The 22,075-nt window shown below is 37.9% G+C and overlaps 1 protein-coding gene across 5 annotated transcripts in view; it reads right to left on the bottom strand.

The window, feature by feature from the left end:
* Window positions 1–264: 264 nt before the first annotated feature.
* ccnd1 (cyclin D1) overlaps window positions 265–22,075 on the bottom strand; it is a 176,593-nt gene continuing 154,782 nt past the window's right edge. For 4 of the 5 annotated variants that reach the window (XM_055214385.2, XM_055214396.2, XM_055214419.2 and 1 more), the window contains 4 exons: window positions 5,705–5,920; window positions 5,192–5,351; window positions 3,492–3,640; window positions 265–3,414 (listed from right to left, as the gene is read on the bottom strand). In XM_055214385.2, the coding sequence (XP_055070360.2) occupies window positions 3,262–3,414; window positions 3,492–3,640; window positions 5,192–5,351; window positions 5,705–5,920 (678 nt within the window). In that variant the 3' untranslated portion in view covers window positions 265–3,261. Of the gene's footprint in view, window positions 3,415–3,491; window positions 3,641–5,191; window positions 5,352–5,704; window positions 5,921–7,248; window positions 7,670–22,075 lie in introns of those variants that run through there. The other variant, XM_055214407.2, reaches the window with a different exon arrangement.

The raw sequence follows: 22,075 nt of genomic DNA, 5'->3' as shown, positions 1-22,075 counted from the left end.
TATGCACTCTTTGGTACTTGTATGTTCATTTGAGGTACAAATATAAACTCTTTAAGAGTTCTGCCACAGGTGACAACTATGGACCATTAATTGACAATTTTTTCAGATTTATTAAAATGCAAAATAATTTGAAAATGGTTTTTAAGTATTGATGTTTTCTGTACAAAAAAAACAAAACACAAACATTCTTCGTTTCAGATAAGTGCTTGGACAAACTTTTATATGTAGTAGACAAAAGACACAAACCAGACGAGACAACTGAACTGGTTTTTGACATTTTATTCTAGTTAACCTCATGGCTAAGATGGGTCAGCAAGGAAAGATTGTGCATTTCAAACCAGTGACCATTTTGTGAAATAAAAACAAAAAAAATCAAACAATGACATAGTATTTCAGGATCAACAGCACATTTTGGTTTGATCCGTGGGAATGAAGACCATATCAAACAAACAGACTCTACGGGTTTGTTTACAACAGAATTAAGACACAAGGATAAGATTTTTATACTGTGGGGTTAAGCGGATGAAATCGCTTCTCTGTTCCCCCTAAACATTCAAGAGTAAAGATCCCCACACACATCACTTCTCTCGGTGTGTGTGTGTGCGTGAATCGCACCAATACGTGCTGGTTTTCATCATTCAATTTTTTTCTTGAGGTAAAAGAGATTCCTGATACTACAGAGGATAATATAATTGTTTCCCCTGGGTCCTGAATCACCTCCATCACTCCATAACTAGCTTATAGCCACAACTCTTTCAGAAAATCATTATAGTCTCAATGCAAACATATAGCAGCACCATGTTATAGACTAACATACATAAAACCAACAAATAGCCGAGTAAAGAACCCTGAAAACTGAAGAGATGTGGATCTTTATGTGAAAGCAAAGTTGAGGGCTCATGCAAAAAAAATAATAATAATAATAAAAGGTCAAGGGAAGCATTAATAATGATTGTAGCTGCGTCGCATTCATTAAGACGACTCGATGCAGACTTGCCAAGCCTACTGTTTTCAGACAAACATTTCTGTCTGCACTGTGTTAAATTACTACAGGACTAAACTATGGCTTTGTAAAGACACATGGCAGTCACAAACTTTTAAACAAAAGCTTCATTAACTCATTAAGATAAGCATTAGTGGGTATATATAGTCTCCTTTAATGAAACTGTGGAAGATAAAAACTCACAAGAGTCAACGTTTATGGCACCAATTCCATTCAATGTGCTTTTCTACTCGCTCGCATCAGGACCCAGTAGGATGACGATTAACATGATCGTTTGCATTTTACAACAGGACTAACAGGCGTGGTGTAGCCAAAAAATAGAATAAAATAATAAAATAGCACTACTGAAAAATCCCAGACTAAATCAATGCTAAATCACAACTGTAGTTTGAGGTATTGTGGGTATAACAGAAACATTGTCTATTTTTTCCTCATCTGCTTTTTTTTGTGTGTTTTTTGTTTTGGGAATAGCATAGCGTAGAAATCACATTAACAAAAATTGATCACATAAAAAAAAAACTACCAAAGGAACCAAAGTTGTCAATAATATCAATTTTCTATGAGAAAATTAAAACCTATTACATGGCATCGTATTGACATTTTATATAAAACAAAAATAGCAGCAAAACAAGACAAGAGAAAGAAGCATGTCTTTTTTTCATCGTTATCGTTGTTGTCGTTTTTCCATTTGAAAAAGTTTCATTCTTGCTGGAAATCCCTCCATAGCAGCTAAATATGAGGAGTGTTTTCTCCCAGCATCTCCTCATGTTTTATTCGTTTCATACATCTTCTCAGTTTTGCCTTAACTCTTTGATGTCCAGCCATCACCCTTTTTTTTTTGCCTCCCTCTGCCGTCTATAACATCCCTCCTCCCCTTCCATCCAGAGATCCAAACTGACTGAATCTCTGGGTTTGTGCAAAATCTACTTGAAGCCACGACTGTTGGTTTTTTAAAGTCTAGACCAGAGTACATCAGCTCAGAACAATACTTTAACTATGGTGCTTTTCTATCAAGTTAGCAACTAGCGAGTCGTAACACATACTTCAAACACGGGTACAGTCGGGCATCCACGCATACTGGCCTTACGAGGGGGACGGAAAACAATAAATAGTGATTTTACCGCTTTAATGCATCCGTGGTAGCCATTAAATTACATCGTAAAGAGCAGATATCTGTCAATGTCCCCCTCTCACGCTTTCTCTTTCAAACCATTAACACCATAGATAAAGAGACCTGCTCCATGCTGCGGACGACACGAGTCTATTACACCGTTCCGTGTTATTCCCCTATTGTTTTAACAACTGCGGATTTCTTTCTTTTTTCTGTTTTTTGTCAAAGTCAGCCACAAATGGCGGACTAAAAGTGCTTTTTCTTTTTTTTTTTAAATGGAATGGTTTTAGATAATACATGAATCTAAACAAAAAGGCAGACTGCGGACTGCGCTGCGAGCAGGTAGAAGATAAGCTTATTGTGTCAAGGCAGTGATAACATTATACGTTAGCGGCAGTGAAAAAGAAATGGTTTGCGTCTGGCCTTAAATCACATCCTCGGCCCACGGCGATCCACAGTCGTCCGAATCATAACAAAAATACATGCTTACAAAAATATACTAAGGTTACATAAACCATTTTGGAAGAGAAGAGAATCTTGTTAGGGAATCTGTCTAGGAATTATAATAAAGTGACTAAACGCATAGCAAGCGGGGATATATTTACAACAACTACACTGCGGATAAAGCAGGACTCTTAGCAAGCGTAACAACGTACTATCTAAGAGAGAAAGAAATCAAACATACACATAACATCTCTTCTCTTTCAAAAATAGCTTTTGACACACTTTAAAAAATAAAATAAAAATCATAAAGTAGCCCACTTTTCCCATGCAGAGACAAGTTAAGGCAGGTCACAGCCAACTACCGTCGTTGTTAATTCAATTTGAAAATCCTAGATAGATAGCCTATACCATGTTTCTGTCTTTTCGTTTTTGACTCGAGGCATAAAATAAGGGAGGGGTCGAATTGGAGAAGGTTTCCGTTCGATCGCCGCCCTCCGCCGGTGATCCGGTTTGGGATCGAAACGCAAGGATGCCGTTCCAGCAGTCAACAGTCAGGGCGCGCGGAGGGGCAAATTGCGATCGGTCGAGGTATTGGTCGGATGGTGGGGCGCGGGGGGTTCCCTCCTGTCCCATAAAGCTTTCGGCCAAAGCCCATACCCAACAGAAACGAAGACGAGGAGATTCATCGTGGAAAGCGATCCGTTCAGATGTTAATGTCTCTGACGTCTGTGGGTGTGCAAGAGAGGTCCACGTCCTCCTCCACCCGTTTGGTCTCTGTGGAGATGCTGTGCTGAGCTTGTCTGAGACTAGATTCCAGCAGGGACTCGATCTGTTCCTGACACGACCGCAAGCAGTCCTACGAAGGAAGAGAGAGGTTAGCACGGCAAAAACGACACATTTAACGGTTTATCCGAAATGAGGTGGCACACTTACGGGGTCGCTCCTGATGACCTGCGAGAGGAAGTGGGTGAGGTTTTGCGACGAGAGGGAACTGTCGCTGCTCTTCAGATACAACCCCTGCACGGCTGCCGCCACGCTGCCTGCTGCGATCATGGACGGAGGGCTTGCGATGAAGTTAACATCTGGAGAAAAACAAGTTGAATGTATTAGCACACATCAAATATAAGAAACAATGTAGACTAGTGGGTACTTCGGGAGAATGGTTGTGGGTGGGGACAGTGCTCATAATAAACCATAGCATGACTAAATTATAATGAGAGCAGGGTTGGTAGGGGACAATCCGTGACATTTGGGGCTGACACCATTCTAAGGCCCGGCTATAAGCCTTTGGGTATTCGGGGGGAGGCAGAGAACTTTGCTGTAGGTCCCGGGCGAGCTCCAACTACCCCCTACGGTAGCTCTCTCACCCTCAAACATCTAATAAATCAAGCCTCTATACCCACACACACACACACACTGAGGCGAAACATAGAGAAGTGTGCAGAAATCCTGGGGTTTTTGGGATATTAATGCCCTCCGCAACACGGTCCGCTACTTCAAAACCTTCTCGAGACTTATGGTGCTCTTCCTCAGACATTTGTCTTGAACGTGCACTTACATTGGCAATAAGAGGAGCTTATAAATCAAAGCTGCCTCTTTGCCTTATATTCGGCTTTGCCCACACATGGCGAATAAAGAGACACAACTGCCTTTCTCATAGGAAGTTGTCTACCATTGCTAGCCCACAGATGAGAGGGCAATTGTCAAGACAAATTGAGCATAAAGGCACAGGAGCCTTCACCCCAACCCATTCATTTCATTCACCAGCACCCACCCCCCCTTTCCAGGATCCGTCCAACCACACTCTCCCTGGCTCAGATCCCAGGCTACTTCTCAAAGAAATGCAGGTCATAAACATAAAAGAGGAGCGAGCTTTAGTGATACCCACCATGTTAATGGGGGGACAAAAAGAGAAAGGAATATACAAAAGTAGTTCCTTCCTGACACTATGCAGGCTTTTACACACACAGGTGATAAACCCATCGCTTTACAATAAGGTAAGAGCGATTTTCTGCCCATCGGGGAGATCTGAGCGCATGCTCTTAATCAGAGACATATAGACATCTGAGGAAAATATCACGTTACAAAGGGCCTTTCACGAGGAAAACGTCAGCAAACGGCTTCCTCTTTTTGGTTCACATGCACGGCATGCGCAGAAACGCGGCACGAAGCAGGCAGGGCTTCTCGGGAGCCGCGATGCAGTCATAGCAATCACCACAAAAGGAAACAGACTTCCTCTCTCATGCAGAGCCTCAAACTGGTTTACAATAACTCTGAGTGAGGAATTAGGACAAGAAAGATGACTCTTTCCATTGCAATATAGAAGTCGGTATATGAAGTGCTCTTTGCACGCCTCTCCGTAGCGTTTGAAGAACACAGACCAAATGCACTTTGGCATATAAAACAAAAAGGCACAATGGCCTACAGCCATAGAGATAAATGTTTCTAAAATGCACTTTGTCTGGCCGTATGCTTCCATAAACAACGTCCACTAAAGAAAAGGTCTTTGGAGTGGAGAAAGGGAGTGTAAGAAATGGAAAGAAAACGTTTATTCTATGCCATCTGTGAAGAACCCTTTATAGCACTTTTATTTTCAAGATTGCATAAAGACACAAGAGCAGCTCGGCACATACCTGTTGCACAGAGGGCCACAAATGTCTGGGCGTGCTTGCGGAGTATCTGCTTGCTGCTGTGATGTATGGGCAACTTGGCGAGAAAGTGTTCAATGAAATCGTGTGGTGTCACGGAGGCTAAATCCCACTTCAGTTTATTTAGTGCCAGCAGTTCCATTTGCTGCGAGGGAGATAGAGAAAGGCTTATGGTTATATAGAGGACGATTTACAATAGGAGATTTTTGCACTGTATGACCGCTAGATGGAGATATAATCGAATAATTGCAGCGTGCACGCTCACGCAAGGCCTACATTCAATTAACGGGTCTCATAAAACTTATAAAGTTTGTGCAATTTCTGCAAATGCATATGAATGGGATTTGGCAACACCTTACAACATACTAAACCAGTATGGTCACAAAACTCAATGAGTGTCTGTCACGTAAAATTACATTGCATTTCTTTGTGAGTCGTATATATTATATATATCAACAAAAAACATAGGTATGCAAGTATGCAGTATCGAATAATTACCAATAATTCGCCGGGCCGGATCGAGTTGTCCGTGTATATGCACAGCTTCTCTGCTGTTAGTGGCACAGTTTCTTTCATTTTAGAGGCCAAAAACATACAAGTGGCTCCTAGCAGCTGTAACCGGGTCTTTTTGGTCGGCTCCACCGATAAAAATCTATCCAGGTAGTTCATAGCCAATGGAAAAACCTCCTCTTCACATTTCTGCTCTTCACAGACCTGCAGACAAAGGGAAGTACATCATACATACTGCTAGCACGTACATTCGGCCTTGTGCATGTACAAAATATGTAATAAACAAATTAATAAGATTTCAATGAACGAAATCAAATCATTTTTTGTTATGCTTTGATCTGATCGAGTTATCCCACGTGTTTAGCATCTGCACCGTAGCTGCACGTGCAATGCGAAGGGTTAAATTATAAACGAATTTATGCCACTGCTAAAAGAGTACTTATTTAAATACTAGATAGTTATGGTCGAGTTTTGTAAAATGTATTAATATTGCACATTTTTTTCTAGATGCTAGTGGTCGTTGCTTTCCGATGCAAAAAGGTGGCGTCCGAGCTAGGTTCAGGAAACGATTTTCTAGTTCGTCATCTTTTCAAAAAATATAAAAAAATATAGCAAAATTGTTTCGCGGTGTTTAACGCACATGTAAATGTTACAGAACATGTGCTTTATTGAATACAAGTAAAATATATCGAATTCAATGATTAAAACGACGTGAAATGAACTAAAATAAAAAGCCTTGATGTACAATAAGGAACATGCGACATTTAACAGTGGTGGGCATTTCAAAAATTAATATAAATTATTCCCATGCATCGAATTTAATGTTAAACATCTGTAAATCCAAATGAATCCGTAAGGAATATAATCCGACCGTTTAGAACACGATCTTTTAATTTTAAAGTCGAAAAATATCTTATTTTTACACCGCCGTGCAGGAGGCATGGCAAACTGAAACAAAACTTTTAAGACACAAATATTACGTTTACGTGTAAAAATTAGATTTAAATTACACCCGTGAATTGAAAGATCCACTGATAATCGCCTTAACTCAAGTGATGTCAATAAAGTTTCCATGTTAGAATTTAGAAATATTAAAAACTTAAGCAAACGACAACAAAGATGGCGTATAATAGGCTACTGGCACGAGTGAGAATGCATACGTGTACATTGGTATTAAATTGTAATAAAAACGAAATTTATTTATATTATCTTTAGTTTACTAGGAAACGAAAGACACTGTGCGAAAGGGAAAAAATAAGCGATATAAAGCGATGCGACAATAGAAAGGACAGGAAATTTCACGTCTGGCATTATTACTTTCGCATTTTCACTTTTATATTTTAAATACCTTAGTAATAACAACAGTTGTAGCATATATCCGCGTGACGGTTATGAAATAAGCGTGCACGGGTATACATTTCGACATATTTACATTTATTAAACAGTTCTTGGGTCCAAAGAGCACGAGCAGAACCATCGCGCATGAGGCAAACTTGTGTAATACATAAAGACAACTATTATCCGCAACAAACCTCGAGCATCCACGTCGCGACGATTTTCCTCATTTTAGGCACAATTTCCTTCTGAACACACTTGAAATAATTGGGTGACGGAAGGTAGTTCTCCTCAGCTCTGAGCATTGTCTGTAAAACTCGGTCATTCAACAGGTTGCTATCTTGGTAAGCCCTTCTAATGGTATCCACTTCGCAGCAAAACAGCTGGTGCTCCATGTCTTCGGTGTTGCGGTGACAAAGTAAGTAAACTGGATCTGGGTTCGGACACGGGTTCCGTGGATGCTGCTGAGTCCTCTAAAAACTCTCTGCAGCTCCGCTTGACAAAACTCCCCTATGACGTGACTGTTGTTAAGGGAAGATCAAAGCCGCAGCGAGCCTGTGAGAGAGAGCGAGAGGGGGAGTCTGCACAGGGCGGAGGAAAGTCTTAAAGAACTATGGGCTCTTGAGTTTGGGGTCCTTCCTTTAGCCGTATGAAAATAGGAGGTCCTATTCCAAGTGACCAAGGAAAATCGGTAGGGGGTCTTTTTTGGGGAGGGAGCAAGCTGCAGCGTTGTGGGTATCGGGGGTGGAAATACACGGCAGAGAGGGGTCTAAAGATGTGTATTGGTTAAGTATGGGTAGGGGGCGGTATAATAACCCGAATCAAGGTGCACACTGTCTCATTAAGAAACTCAGCTGCCCTTTCTTTGTAACTATAAGCCCGGTTTACAGTCACCCACGAGTGAAAGATTTAGTTTAAATTCACACAAAACTACATTGCTTTTTAGTTAAATTCTGTGTGACTTTTTATATAACGATCAGTGAGTTATTGAAACTGTAAAATAAAGAGCTGTAGACGGCTCTCATAAGACAAACGCTTTATAGTAGTTGTAAAAGTTAGACGGGAGTTATCAAAGCTGTGTGCGTTATAGTCGCAAGTGCTTTAATGTTAAAACCGAATGTGTTTTTGTGTATAAATTAGATGGAATTTGTGGTCTAAAGTTGGAGAAAGTTTAATATGAATGCTGAAAGTTCTTTGTCACCCCAAAAGTAGGAAGCAGAAATTAGCTCAAGCCAATGAGAGAGAAGTGCAGTTGCCAGGCAGAACTGCGGCTACGTCTTTCATCTCCCCTCGTTGAAATGTTCAGAAACTTCAACAAAGTGTATCAATGTAACCTGCACAAATCTCACGAGAAACATTTTGTGTTCTTAGTAACGAAATTTAACACTAACTGTTTAATAAATAAGATTATACAAATCAAATGCATAATAATAATAAAAAATTAAAATAAAAAACAAACAAACTGAAATAAGTATGTTATCCGATCCTTAAAATTCGCAAATAAATATTGTTCGTTCTTTTAGAGAGTTTTGAATTGGAGTTTGGACATATCATATGATCACACTTAAACTGAAAGTAATTGTTAGATTGAGGTTTGATCAAATAGGGGCGCTCTCACTTTAAAGAGCTCACTGCATCACTGCTGTCGCTTCGGGATGAATTGGAGCTTTACAAATTCCTCACATTCTTGTCTCGACATTTCCAGTACCGTAAAACAAGTAATCTTCTTGTATCAAAGAACTGTAAAGTTTAGAGAAAAGCTAGAAGAGGTAAAACTAAAAGTCTATAAAATTACGTGTTTTTATATATATTATGGTACAGAGAGATGCCCATAAAGTATATATTAATACATTCAAAGTGTTTCACAAAACACTTTGTACAGTTAGAGATCAAACTTGCATTACAAGATTATTTTGTATGAACTTTTGTATTAGAATTGTTTTAGGCTATACCTTCTTCAAAACATGCTTAAAATTATGTTTTATAAGGATTAACGTGTATATTAAACAAATATGGGATTTTATATTATTTTTTAAAAGATTATTATATTTTAAATTGTGCTGCTACTACTATAAGAAAACAAAACAGGATGACTATGCTACGTTTAATATAATTGCTGCATTTAAATAAATAATACAAAAAAAACTATAGGTTATTTAACAGTATTTTTAAAGATTTAATTGTATGTATTTTTTTCTTTATTGACATGAGGTATAAAATCTAACTATTAATAACAATTGTCTTTTCAAACATAGATTATATTAAATAAACACTAAATAAGTACTTCAACATGTCAGGAGAGTTTATTAGGCTACAGAAGATGTAAGTTTGCTAACAATGAAAGTCCGACCATGTGAGTTTTTATCTGCACTTCTGTTACAATTAATACGGTAAAACTACTAGGAAGTTGTAGTGACTCGAGCCAATCGGAAATCATTCTGTTCTGTAAAAGCTCTACAACACTATATGGAGAATTAAACTTTGATTTATTCATATTTTACATATCAGGTTTTCATTTGATGACACAGATTTCAGGTTCTTAAATTTCAGATTTCTGTTTATCACAGATTACTAATGGAGTTTAAGGAATATTGCAAATGACTTCGAAAGTGTCAGATATGGAGACAAAATAAGACTTAAAGAGTACACCATATATGGACAAGAAGTGCTGCTTCATCGAAAAAATTAAATCATTAAAATCATTACCCTAACTAAGTATTTTCCATGTTTTAAATGAGTAATCTTCACTGTATTTGAACAAAAATAATCTCATGAAAAACCTAAAACTAGTAAGAATTTATTAACATTGTGATTTCCAGGACTGTAAAAGACAATCAGTATTGACAGACTTATTTAGTTGCGGAAATTGTTATAATTTTTTAGAATATATGAGTTATGCTGAAAAGTTATTTTAAAAATCCTTATTCAATAATGGCAAATGGTTTTGAAAACTCATCTGTCAAAATAGGGTTATAAAAACAATGTACACATCTACCAGCTAATTTCAATAAATGAAAGGAACCACACAAAACTACATTCAAGTTTATTTGTACGTATAAATCCAGTTTATAATTTGGTTCATTTCACGTTTGTATGTTAATTTTTGCATCATGCACACAAGGATGCCATATTAATCTTTTATTCATGTTTTTGAAAAACACCAGTTATTTCAGATTTTTTACTTTGGTTTTTATATCATAAATCTGTATACAAATGCATCTTGCAATACGCCTGACATACAGTAACTTGTAAACTATTGACAAATATCACAAAGAAGCTGAGCTGCATTCAGTGTTCAGGTGGAGTCTTAAGTGCATGAACCATTAGTGAGGATTGAGGTGAACGTGGATGTCTGCGTTTGAATGTAAGGATGAGGGCACAATAAATAACTCTCTCTCTGGCTACCCAGAGGCAAACGACTCAGACTCTGCAAGCACTGAGATTAAGAAACAAAAGTTTTAGAACAAAAGAACTGTCCTTCTGTGAGGATTCAAACTGGGTGTTAGCCTAATTGCCAATGAGCGCCCATCTCCTCCCCCAGCTGTGGATCATATACCTTCATACCTGTGCATTAACACCTTCTGTTCGCCATTCACACTATTAACGTCATCGCATCAAAGACATACTATGCAATATTCAAAGAAGCACTTTAAACAATTTTAACCCTTCATTCTATAAAAAAAAGGTTTTAAATGGGTTCTTCGAAGAGAGTGCCATATAAGGACCATTTTTGGTTTTCGAAAGAACCTTAAGGTCTACCATTTGATAGACTTTAAAACTTTAAAATGTAAAACTTAAAATTATTGTAAAAAAATTCCATAGAAATACAGTGTTATTGCAGTTGGGTTGCCGGTAACTTACTGTAGATTTAAATTTATGTTATTTACTGGCAACATTTTGTTCAAAGTTAAATGAACATTAAACATTTACAAGTCTTTGTCTTTACAGAGTAAAACTAAAAAAAACAGCATCAAGCAAAACATTCTTGGAAACAAAATCTGAAGCAAAAAACTGAAAAAGCTTGATAATGATTTCTGGTTCCCAGAATGCTTTGCATGAGGCTGTTATTGTATAGTTTTATTCTGTAAAGATAGAGACTTGTTAATATTTAATATTTATTTACCTTTGAACAAACTCGTGCCAGTAAATAACATAAATTTAAATCTACGGTAAGTTACCAGCAACCCAGCTGCAATAACATTGTAATTTCTACGATTTTTTTTACAGTGAACTATTTTTTTAACCATGTAACCGTTTTTTAAATCCTAAATATAAACATCCCTATTTTTTCTTTTCCAAAAGAAAATTACACATCTGCCAGCGGTAAAAAATATAACAGATATTCCACTTCTTTGCATTACAGCTTTTCACCTGCACTTCATTTGCTATAATTTCCAGTAATCTGATGTTATGTTATAAAGAACAAATTAACAAACATATAAAAAAGTTATACAGAAATATAAGTCAAAGTTACACTGTAAAAAAATTCCGTAGAAATTACAATGTTATTGCAGCTGGGTTGCCGGTAATTTACCGTAGATTTACATTTATGTTATTTACTGGCAAGAATTTGTTCAAAGTTAAATACATTTTAAATATTAACAAGTCTTTATCTTTACAGAATAAAACTATTCAATAACAGCCTCATGCAAAGCATTCTGGGAACCACAAGTCATCATCAACCTTTTTGTGTTTTTTGCTTCAGATTTTGTTTCCCAGAATGTTTTGCTTCATGCTGTTTTTTAGTTTTACTCTATAAAGACAAAGACTTGTAAATGTTTAATGTTCATTTAACTTTGAACAAAATGTTGCCAGTTAAAAACATACATTTAAATCTACGGTAAATTACCGGCAGCCCAGCTGAAAATTTCTACAGAATTTTTTTTACAGTGTAGCTTTTGGTGGTTAGCATGGATTTCAAAAATAAAATAGTGAATGTTAGATGAGTTAATGATGTTTCTATCCTGAAAATATCATATTGTTTGATTAGCCTGCATTATAATAAATTACAGGTATACAGTATGTAGTATGCCAGTGTGGAGCTAATGGCTACATAACGAGGAAATTACCGGTCATCAATCACCTGAGCTAGCCCACCTCCATCACTTTTACCTGTAGGCTCTCCCCCTTCTGTGTTTTGTCTTGCCTCATATGACTTGCCTCTCATTAAGCTCTGGCGGTTTGTCCTATGCCCTTAGGTGTACATGTACTGATCTTGTCCATCCTGTTGCCTGGGGCATGAAACAAGCTAGTAATTTCTCCTTTATTTAAAAGAGATGCTTACCTGAAGATTGAAACGGAAGAAATGAGTATAAACAAAGAGCAAATTGAGACTTCTGCATGGGTCTCATGCTTCTCTGCTTTTTTATTTGAAGAACATCCACTGTCATTTCTCCTCCGAAATTTCAGAATGTCAGGAATGTCAATATGAAACATTTATCAGCAAATTATTACAAAACCAAAATATATTAACTATGTATCCTAGCTCTAAACTCTTAAAGGCCAAGGTACACTTTTTATACGTATGCGAGGGTCAATGTAAAAAAATTCTGTAGAAATTACAGTATTACTGGCAGCTGGTTGCCAGTAACTTACTGTAGATTTTCAATTTATGTTATTTACTGGCAACAGTTTGTTCAAAGTTAAATGAACATTGAACATTAACAAGTCTTTACCTTCTACAGTAAGTTACTGGCAACCAGCTGCATAATTACAGCAAATTTTTTACAGTGTACAGTATGCATGACACACTATCATCACAATAGTATGCGAGAACTGTACTGGTACCCCCAGATTTTTTTAAGTACCCCCGCACTTTGTGCGCGTACAGGAGTATTTAGGCAACGAGATATTTTGCAATTTTCGAACGTCTGTTGTTAGTGTATTATATGCAAACAAATTGCAATACTGTGTGCATATAAAATGACACATGGCCCTGTACTATTTGTCAATGGCCTTAATTGTTTCTTTGTTTTAGTCTCATGAAATTTTGTGATATAGTCACGTAACTTTTTGATTCTTTTTTCGTGTTATTGTCACGAATTTCCGCGTTTTTTCGTGATCGTATCACAAATTTCTGTTTACGTATCACTGTCACATATTGGTTACTCAACTGCTTTTTGCTATTTTCAAACCACTGTAGCTTCAGTTTAGGGTTAGTTTTGGTGTTTGCGTTAGGATGTCACTTTAAGGATTGGTTATACATTTTTTTCGTATTTATTTTTTATATTTTCTGATTTTTAAACTATTGTCGCCTTAGGGTTAGAGTTGGGTTTGGGTAAGGACGTCATTTTATGTAAATCTAACCCTAAACCAAAGCGACAATGGTAAGAAAATAGGACAAAACAGTTGAGTAACCAATACGTGACAGTGACACGTAAACAGAAATTTGTGATACAATCACAAAAAACTTGTAAATTCGTGACAATATCACAAAAAAGAATCAAAACGAGACTATATCACAAAATTTCATGAAACTGGGCTGTTTTGTTTTAGGACAACTTCTGAGACAATAAACTAAAATTAAATGAAATATTTGAATGCCATGCAACATATGTACAAAAAATGACTTTCTAATAATACTGCATCGAGTCAAATTTATTTACAATGTTACGTTGTTTCAAAGCAGCTTTACATAAAAGTTAGTTTTAGAGTACTGTTCTTGAGTTTTCAGAATCAGTTTTGAAGCCAAAGTAAATGCTTTGGACTTTGTTCACAAGGCCTTTGACCAAGCCCTGACCTGAGATGTCTCTAAAATAATAAATCACCTACCCGGTGACCACCATGACAAATTACAACTCTATAAAGAAAAACAACTACACAGGTACAGTACAGCGCTGTGCATCGTGTATCAGATGGCAACAGCAGTCTGTTTTAACACACAGATATAATATAGTATTTTCAGACCCCAACATTTCTTTCACAGCTGATTTCTGACTCATCTGTTTTTCTTGCTGCTAAACGGAAGGACAAAGCATTTCCCTATTTTTCTGCTAAGTAAGTGCGATGATATAACACATCCACAAGCGTCCTCAAGTTCTGCTATCTAACACTAACTCTCTCAACCTCAGAACCTCTTCGCAGTGTTTCAACCAAACTCACAGAATTTCCAGAATCGAATCTGATGAAGGTCCTGTGGTCTCTCTGCCCCCCCCCCCAAAAAAAACTTTTTGTGATGGGATCCATTCCTTCGCTCTTGCCCAGTGGCTACCTTTTATTCCTTTAATGGTGAAGAAGATGAATGTAGTGCCAAATGGATTCCCCAAAACCCTTGCAGGAGGTAGAACCCGGGCCCCTCGGCCTCAAAAGACCTAAAAGTTGCCTTTATAACAATATTTAGGTCCTTTCACAACCTTGTTGCCATTTATTAGTATTTTAAACTTTATTTGCATTGCATGTTGTTGATCAAGAAATGAACAACAGAATGTCACAGCGATAGATAATATGGAGTTGTTATGTAAGTGCAGCAAGCGTCAACCAGACTTCTGATCATCCTAACAAAGCCAGTCTGTGTAAGATGATAAGGTCCTCGAACCCTTGGTCTCTGGAGATATGGCGATGCGCATACATAGAAGCAGCATTATCCGATGGCCACTATTTGACACCCGAAGTATCTGTTAGTTCAAGGGCCAAAACTTGCATTAATGTACAACATACAGCCACCCGAATTTCATCTGCGACATAGTCCGATCGCAAGAGGAATTCATGCAAGTATATGCATAATTGTATGACTTAGGTCTGTAATTTGCTGGGTGGGTGTTGACAGGGCCACGCGGGGTCACCTTGCAGTCCAGAGTGTCCCTTGTTCTTCAGTCACAATGTCTTCTAGTGCGAATGCTTGCCCATGAGATTAGGATTTGAGATTCTTTTCAAAGAATTCCTGATTTGTGAAAGCGGTACTTTGCTTTCGACCATTTATCTTATAATTCTATATTGGGAATGCTAATAACGTTGTATTTGCCTATCGCATACAAATACAATACGCCTAATTCGCCTAATCTCGTGTGCAAACAGTGTATGGTTAAAAATGCTATTTGTCAAAGTTATAATCCATAGGAAATATTCTGCACGTCAAAATAAATGCTATGTTTAGTCATGATCGATTGTTTCTAAGTGACTTAGATTTCTTTTAATGCATTAAAGTATTGCATCAACACAAGTGAAATGTTGACTAAATGATCTGTACAGGCCTGCAAGCAAATGTATCACCATTTGTCCTCACTGTCTGACCTCTGATCTTGCCCTGAATGCTTGGGTTGGGGGAGGTCACTGTCACCCCGAGTCCATCTTCAGCTTTGAAGTCCTGACTTCTCTTCATATACTTGAGATGTCCCCCCAAAAAAGGGACAGAGGCCTCGCAATAGCAGGCACGTCTTTTGGGGGACGCTCTTTAACACCATCAAAATCATCCCCACCCACTTCCAAGCAAACCCATCAAAAGGAAAGGAAAGATCGGGCAGGAGAAAAAATGTTCCCTGCTGAAAAGGAGCCCTTTCTGAAGCCAGGGTGCCACCACAATAGCCCATGAAAAGATGGATAGAGTGATTGTCCTGTTTAGTGATCCGCAAAAGAGAGAAACAGGGTTCCGATGCAATGTAGGGGTGGCCTGGGTCGGGCCTTCGCGCGCACAGACGCCAAGGGCATTGAGATGAGGAGAAAACCTCAGGGATAATAGGGGAACTTGCCCCTGAGGGCCCAGTGAGGACCAAACATAGCGGACAAAAGCTCAACATTTCCTCTCCTCAGAGGATGCTGCCAAAGGAGCATGCAGATTTGATATCATTTTGATATCACAGATTTAAGTTAAATATGGACACATAAACGAGTCTCACACGGACCGTATTTACACATGTGCTAAAGAGGCCGAATGCTGGCTGATTGATCAGGCAGACTCTTTCTCTCAGTCAGAGTCGCCACTGTTCACTTTCCTCTGGGAATGTTGTTTACGTTGTCACCTTAGAAAGGGGCAGATGGAGGATTAGAACATTCAAAGCCAATGAGAACGGAGGAATTGTGTCATCCATCTTGTTTTTCAGTCACCCTGACAATGCCACAGTGGCCTTAAATCGAAATCCCATTTGCATTTTGAGTTTTCAGTGTATTGCAATTTGTTAAATATCATTGGGCATGCCGGGCATTATATTATCTTCTGAAACGAATGTCAAATGGGCATGTTTGAGACCTTTATTAGATTAGATGTCAAACCACATTTTAAACCATCAGAATCTGATCACTTTGATCACTCGAGTCGGTGTTTGGAAAAAATTTCTCAGTCTGAATTACTCTACTAGCCTCTTCCACCTTTATACCCGAGGAGACTTCTCTGTGTTTTGGTTAAGTATAAGTTTGATATTTCTGATCAAATAGTTTGAGATTATTAAAAATAGAAACAAATGAAACAATTGTGCATATACAGTAAAAGTATAGAGCTATAAAAATAAAGGGGGACAGCATAACTCAAATAATTTGGTCGTGGAATAATTTTAAAGAAAAATGTGACCCTGCCTGTATAAAAAACAGCCCGATCTCATTAGAATTCGTACATATTTTACGAGTTGGCTAATTCGTATGAATTCATAAGAAGTTAATTGCGCAAAAACGTACGATTCTCAAAAAAAAGAACAACAACAAAACCCTAACAGTGCACCTAGCCCCAACGTCACAGGGGTCAAAGCAAATCGTACAAAAACGTACAAATGTAGCCGTATGAATTAATACGAACTCGTAAAATATGTACATATCTTGTGAGATAGCTTTGAAAAACAGGTTCAAGTCTCATATAGGGCTGTGACGATTAATCGTGCAAATGCGCATTTTCTCAACGAATGAATTTGAATGAATTACGGTGAAATGCCGCCACATCCAAAAGCTAGAGGGCGCTCTTGTGTAGAAACGCCATTAGTGCCACAAAATCAGTAGCATTACAAACGCTATTACAGAAAATGTCTAAAGGAATATTTATATCGCTGTTCTTCACATTGTTTCAGGTATTTTCAGGATAATACAATTTTTTTGAATGATTGCGTTTGACGAGTGTTGCTTTTTTAAATTCACATTATAAACGACTCAAACTCATAATGATTTTAGATTAATAAGGACTTCCTACTGATCACAGAGCCGTAGTACACGCACAAGCTGTGCATGAAACACAGAATCGGAGCCTTGCGGTTCAGAATCGATATCAGGCAGGTCTTTTTAATGGGGAACGCGATGTATCGTCACAGCCCTAGTCTCATAATCTAATCTATGAGATTAGGAGCATCAAAGTTTGATTTTAGTCATTAATTTGAATCTTGGACATGATCTTACTCACTCAATATTAAAGATATCAAGGTGATATTTTCACAAAATGGTCATTACATAATGTTGGATTATTATATGTCACAAAAAAGACTTTAGCTGGGTTTTTACAAGCCGGGAATGTTTGAGTTCATGAAATCTCTGACCTGATATTTTGGCAAATATGAGACATTATTGAGATTTTGTCCTAAATTCAAATGTAAGAAAAATGGGACACTCAACCAAAAGTCTTATTTTGCTCATTTTGCGTCAATAGCTACGTTTCCATGTTTTTTATGCACATTTTGAAGTAATGCATCAGAAACGAGTCATGGAAATGGCAAATTTCGAATAAAACTCCCTTAATTTGCAAAAAAGTTTTTACGCTATAGCTTGAGGTGGTTTTTGAGTTGTGCAAAAAAAGTCAATGCGAATAATGGGAGATGGAAAGGCATTTGCCAAATAAATTCTGACGTAACGAACATTAAACCCACGTGACTGATCATCTTGCTTCTGTTGATGGTCTCTTTCAGATTCCTCTAAAACATCATGCCTTGTTTACTGTCCTAGGTGACCAATACCACAGTCATTCGCTTGAACAACTTGGAAACGCACCTTAATTCGAATTTGTTTGTATTTTTTTTTTGCGAAATTCGCTTCATGTTTGGGGGGATACCCATCTTAGAGCGTTTTCACATATAGTTCATTTTAAAATAAAAACCAGACCCAGTTCACTTAAAGTAAACCAAAAAAGGAACTAGCCGAATGTGACCTCAGTCCTTTTGGTGTATAGTGGACTCAAAAGAGGACCCAGTTCTTTTTTTGGTCCTCTTCAGAACTGAAGTGATCTCAGACACTTTCTTCTTCACATCATAACTTCATAAGAACTTAGACCCCACCTCCGGACGTGGTCTGAGTTTGGTTCACTTTTGGGTCCTTTAAGGGGGGTCTGAGATCACTTGGCTTGTTTACATAATACACACTGAACTGTTCCGAGAGCTTTGGGGGGCTCAAATGAACTAGGTGTGAAAACACCCTTAGGAATATTATTCAGATATTAAAGAGATGTCATGTGTGTTTTTTCACTCATATGAGCTCATTTAAAGGGTTAGTTCATTTCAAAATGAAACTGTTTACATTATGAACTCACCCTCATGTTGTTTAAACCCAAATTTGGCTTTCTTTGTTTTTTTCTTTACCAAAACACAAAAGTCTTATTTTGGGTTTTATGATTTCAATGGGAATGGATCATGTCCCTTCAAGTTTTCAAATGATGGTATCAGCAGTAACAACATAAACAAATGGCTTTCGCAGAAAACACACGTAACTTCCGGTAAACTCAAGAACTAAGAATCAAGAACAACAAAGTCCTTTTAGAGTAGTTTATTTCTGATAATAAGCAAATTAAACAACAAGTAGATTACCTTAGTTCAAATCATAGCTAAAGCGTATCAAAAACTACATTTAACATTACTGTGTAAAATGTGTACTTTATAAAGTATACAATCTTAACTACAGATCGGCTGCCATACCTCCCATCAAATAGTGGTGATCCATGATCACCATCTTCCCTCATCTTAAAACATTTGTTATTTTCGACGAGGTATTTGTTCCGAAGTTCAGTTTAGCAACTAGTCAGACCATTAAACAAACAGAGACGGAAAGTTAAGTTCCGCTCAGACGCGTAATTGCGTCACCGCATGCGCGTCTGATGAAACCGTCTATACAAGTGTTTTGACAGCAAACAAATGGGTTTGGTGAAAAACTACAATATATGCAAACAACACAGTTTACCCCTTAACTCTTGTGTTGTGGATCTCGCCGTTAAGTGCATTGCTTAAAGTAAATATCCTTTAACTGCATAAATGACACAGATCAGGCAAGAAGAATACACACTATAAGAGAGGAACTGGTAAAAACTTTCATTTAATAATGTTTAAGTTTGGTTTTCATCAAACCTATTTAAATGATGGCATACGTTTTTATAACTTTTTTGTTTTATGCTTTTTTTGTCTTGTAAAGAGGTAACCACAATCCACTCCCAACAAAAACAACCAAAACAACACTTGATGAGGGTGAGTAAACACTTGATGAGGAAAGTTTTATTTTAAAAAAGTGAAAAGTTGGTTCAACCTAAAAAATTACTTTAATTGGTAACACCTAAAAATCTAAGTTTCTTTCAACTTAAAATTTTCACCTAAAGTGAAACCAACGAGAAATTTAGATGTTACCAATTAAAGTAATTTTTTAAGTTATATGATAAAATGTAAGTTCACAGGCAACCCATGCCTGCCTCGCTCTTGCTTTAAGGATTACCGCATTGCTATTTCTCTTTGGCAATCTCTGGACGCAAGTCCTCTGCTCATTTGCTTCTGAATGCCCCTGTAACCCTCTTTTTTCCTGTCTTGAGGTGCACATACAAAGAGCACTTGCATTCTGGCACACACACACATACACACACACAATATGAGCATGCTGAGAGAGGGGGCTGGAGAGCGTTATCACCTGCTTCTTCTCCCAACAACCATTTCAATGTCCTGTTCAAAGGCTGTCAGTGTGCCCCAGGTGACCTGATAAATCTTCATAGCTCTCCGTCTGCGGCCCCCAATATTTCAAGAGCCTCGTCGTTTTCGGACTGACTGTATTTATATACATCACTTCACTCGTTGCTTTGACTTCGGAGGACAGGAAAATAACCATTATTTCAAAACTAAACAAAAAATATATAAGCAAAACTTCACGATTCTCAATAAAGATTTTACAAAGCACCACCTGCCCTGGTGACATGAGAGATGATCTTCAACCGGACACATGCTGCTATGAACGAACTATATGCTTTTTCATTATATAAATTAGGGATTTTATTGCGTGGTTACGGAAATGCACTACAACTCCCCCCCAGGCATAACGAAGGTGGAGAGGAAAAAAAAGAAACAGCTTTAGTTTGACCTTTCATAAAAATGTTGATGCAGTTGTGGCACGTTCCGGGCAGGTCATTTGCATAATTTTGCATGAGCTTTGCCTTGGCAGCCCGAAGAAACCAAAACTGTTCCTTGATAGGTTATTAACTTATTAAAGTATTTGAATATCTTGAAAAAGCACCAGGAATTGCATTGGCTACAATCCCACTCCCACACTATCAGAAAAAAGGTACAAAAGTTTAAAAAGTTACTAAAATGTACCATTTTGGTACAGATAGGTACCTTTGAGGTTCACTCTAAAAACAAACGGTGCTAAATAGCACTAAAAGTGGTTCTTGGCTCATAACCATTTTAGTGCTATATAGCACTGATGAAGTACCTGTGTAGCACCGGTGTAGAACCATATTGTGCTATGTAGAACCATATGTGGTGCTATATGACCCCCGTATGGTTCTTCATAGGTGCTACATAGCACTAAAAATGGTTCCTCTATGATTACGAGCCAAGAACCACTTTTAGTGTTATTTAGGATTGTTTGTTTTTAGAGTGTATACATTTATGCACCTTTTAGGTACAAAAGTGTAGAGGTGCGCAGGGCGTAAACTAACGCCTAGTTAGTTGTAACAAGGACCGTTTACATTGTTGCACAGGGTTGAGCGACTTGTTTTTTCGGTATTGTTTTCACACTGCCAAAAGACGCTCTCGCGTTTTTCCAGAAAGTTATTGATTGATGTTTTGGTGGCATGTAGGTACATTTTTTCATTTGAGTTGGGTGTCTTGTTGACGAAAATACGTCTGCAGCATAATTAAAATATGTCTGCAGCTCTTAGCTACTTTTTTGGTAGGCTTGAAAATATTTTCACCCAGCGGGGTTAATTGTGACGCTGTGTTACAACCAGTAGCGGCCGGTGACTTCTTTTTTCGAGGGCGCTCAATGCGAAGTTCGTCACAACATGCATGTAGCCCATCATGTGTGTTGTTTGTAATTTCAAAATATGTGTTCTCTGCGTTGAGCGATCCTATGTGCATCACATGTTTTGGTCAAAATAAGTGCATGCTGCAGACGTGTCTAAAGGGTTTATGATAAAAGAGGGTGTATTTTGTGAACGTGAGCATCTCTTTTATCATAAACGGTTTTGACGCGTGTGCAGCAGGCACTAGGGTTGTGCCGATAGATGCTAGTATCGTGTATCGACGATCTTCAGACATATCGCCAATGGCAGGCTTTCATGGCGATAGTCATGACGATAGTTGGCCAATGGTTATTTTTATTTTCATCATAGTTTTACATTAACTTCCAAATCCTTCTTGCACGTACCTGTACTTAATGGGTGCGTATTGGACACCTAGCACTAAATCCAGCTGCGCTTCTGTCTGTCTCACGTGCACGCGCTCTCGCATCTTTTGGAAGTCTAAACATAAACTAAAGTAGTAATCCTTATGTATTTGTTCAGTTTAATGTGTTTCATGCGAGCTGAGGCAAACTTTACTTTTTGTTTATAATATGACCCGCTGCATATTGGCGCCTCTATCACTCTCGCGTACGTGCAGAGAGCTGCGCTATTAATCCTGTTTATGATATGCATTTCAATGAGTTGTAGCAACACGTCCCTCGTGTTTAAAATATGATCGTGTTCCGCTGGACCGATGCGTTTAAAAAGGCACATCTGAGAGCACCACTGCTTGACATGTGTAGCCTTCTGCAACAGCACTAAACAAATGTATTCCATTAAATTGTTTGTATGTGCATGCCCGTGTGTGTGTGTGTGTGTGTGTGAGCAGATGGATTTTTTTTACAGTTATTAAGTAATCATGGTTAGGGTTT

The sequence above is a fragment of the Misgurnus anguillicaudatus genome, chromosome 21 (genome assembly GCF_027580225.2).
Source record: "Misgurnus anguillicaudatus chromosome 21, ASM2758022v2, whole genome shotgun sequence".
In the NCBI taxonomy this organism is placed as follows: domain Eukaryota; kingdom Metazoa; phylum Chordata; class Actinopteri; order Cypriniformes; family Cobitidae; genus Misgurnus; species Misgurnus anguillicaudatus.
The sequence above is the reverse complement of the archived record's forward strand: the minus strand, read 5'-3'. Positions and strand labels throughout refer to the sequence as shown.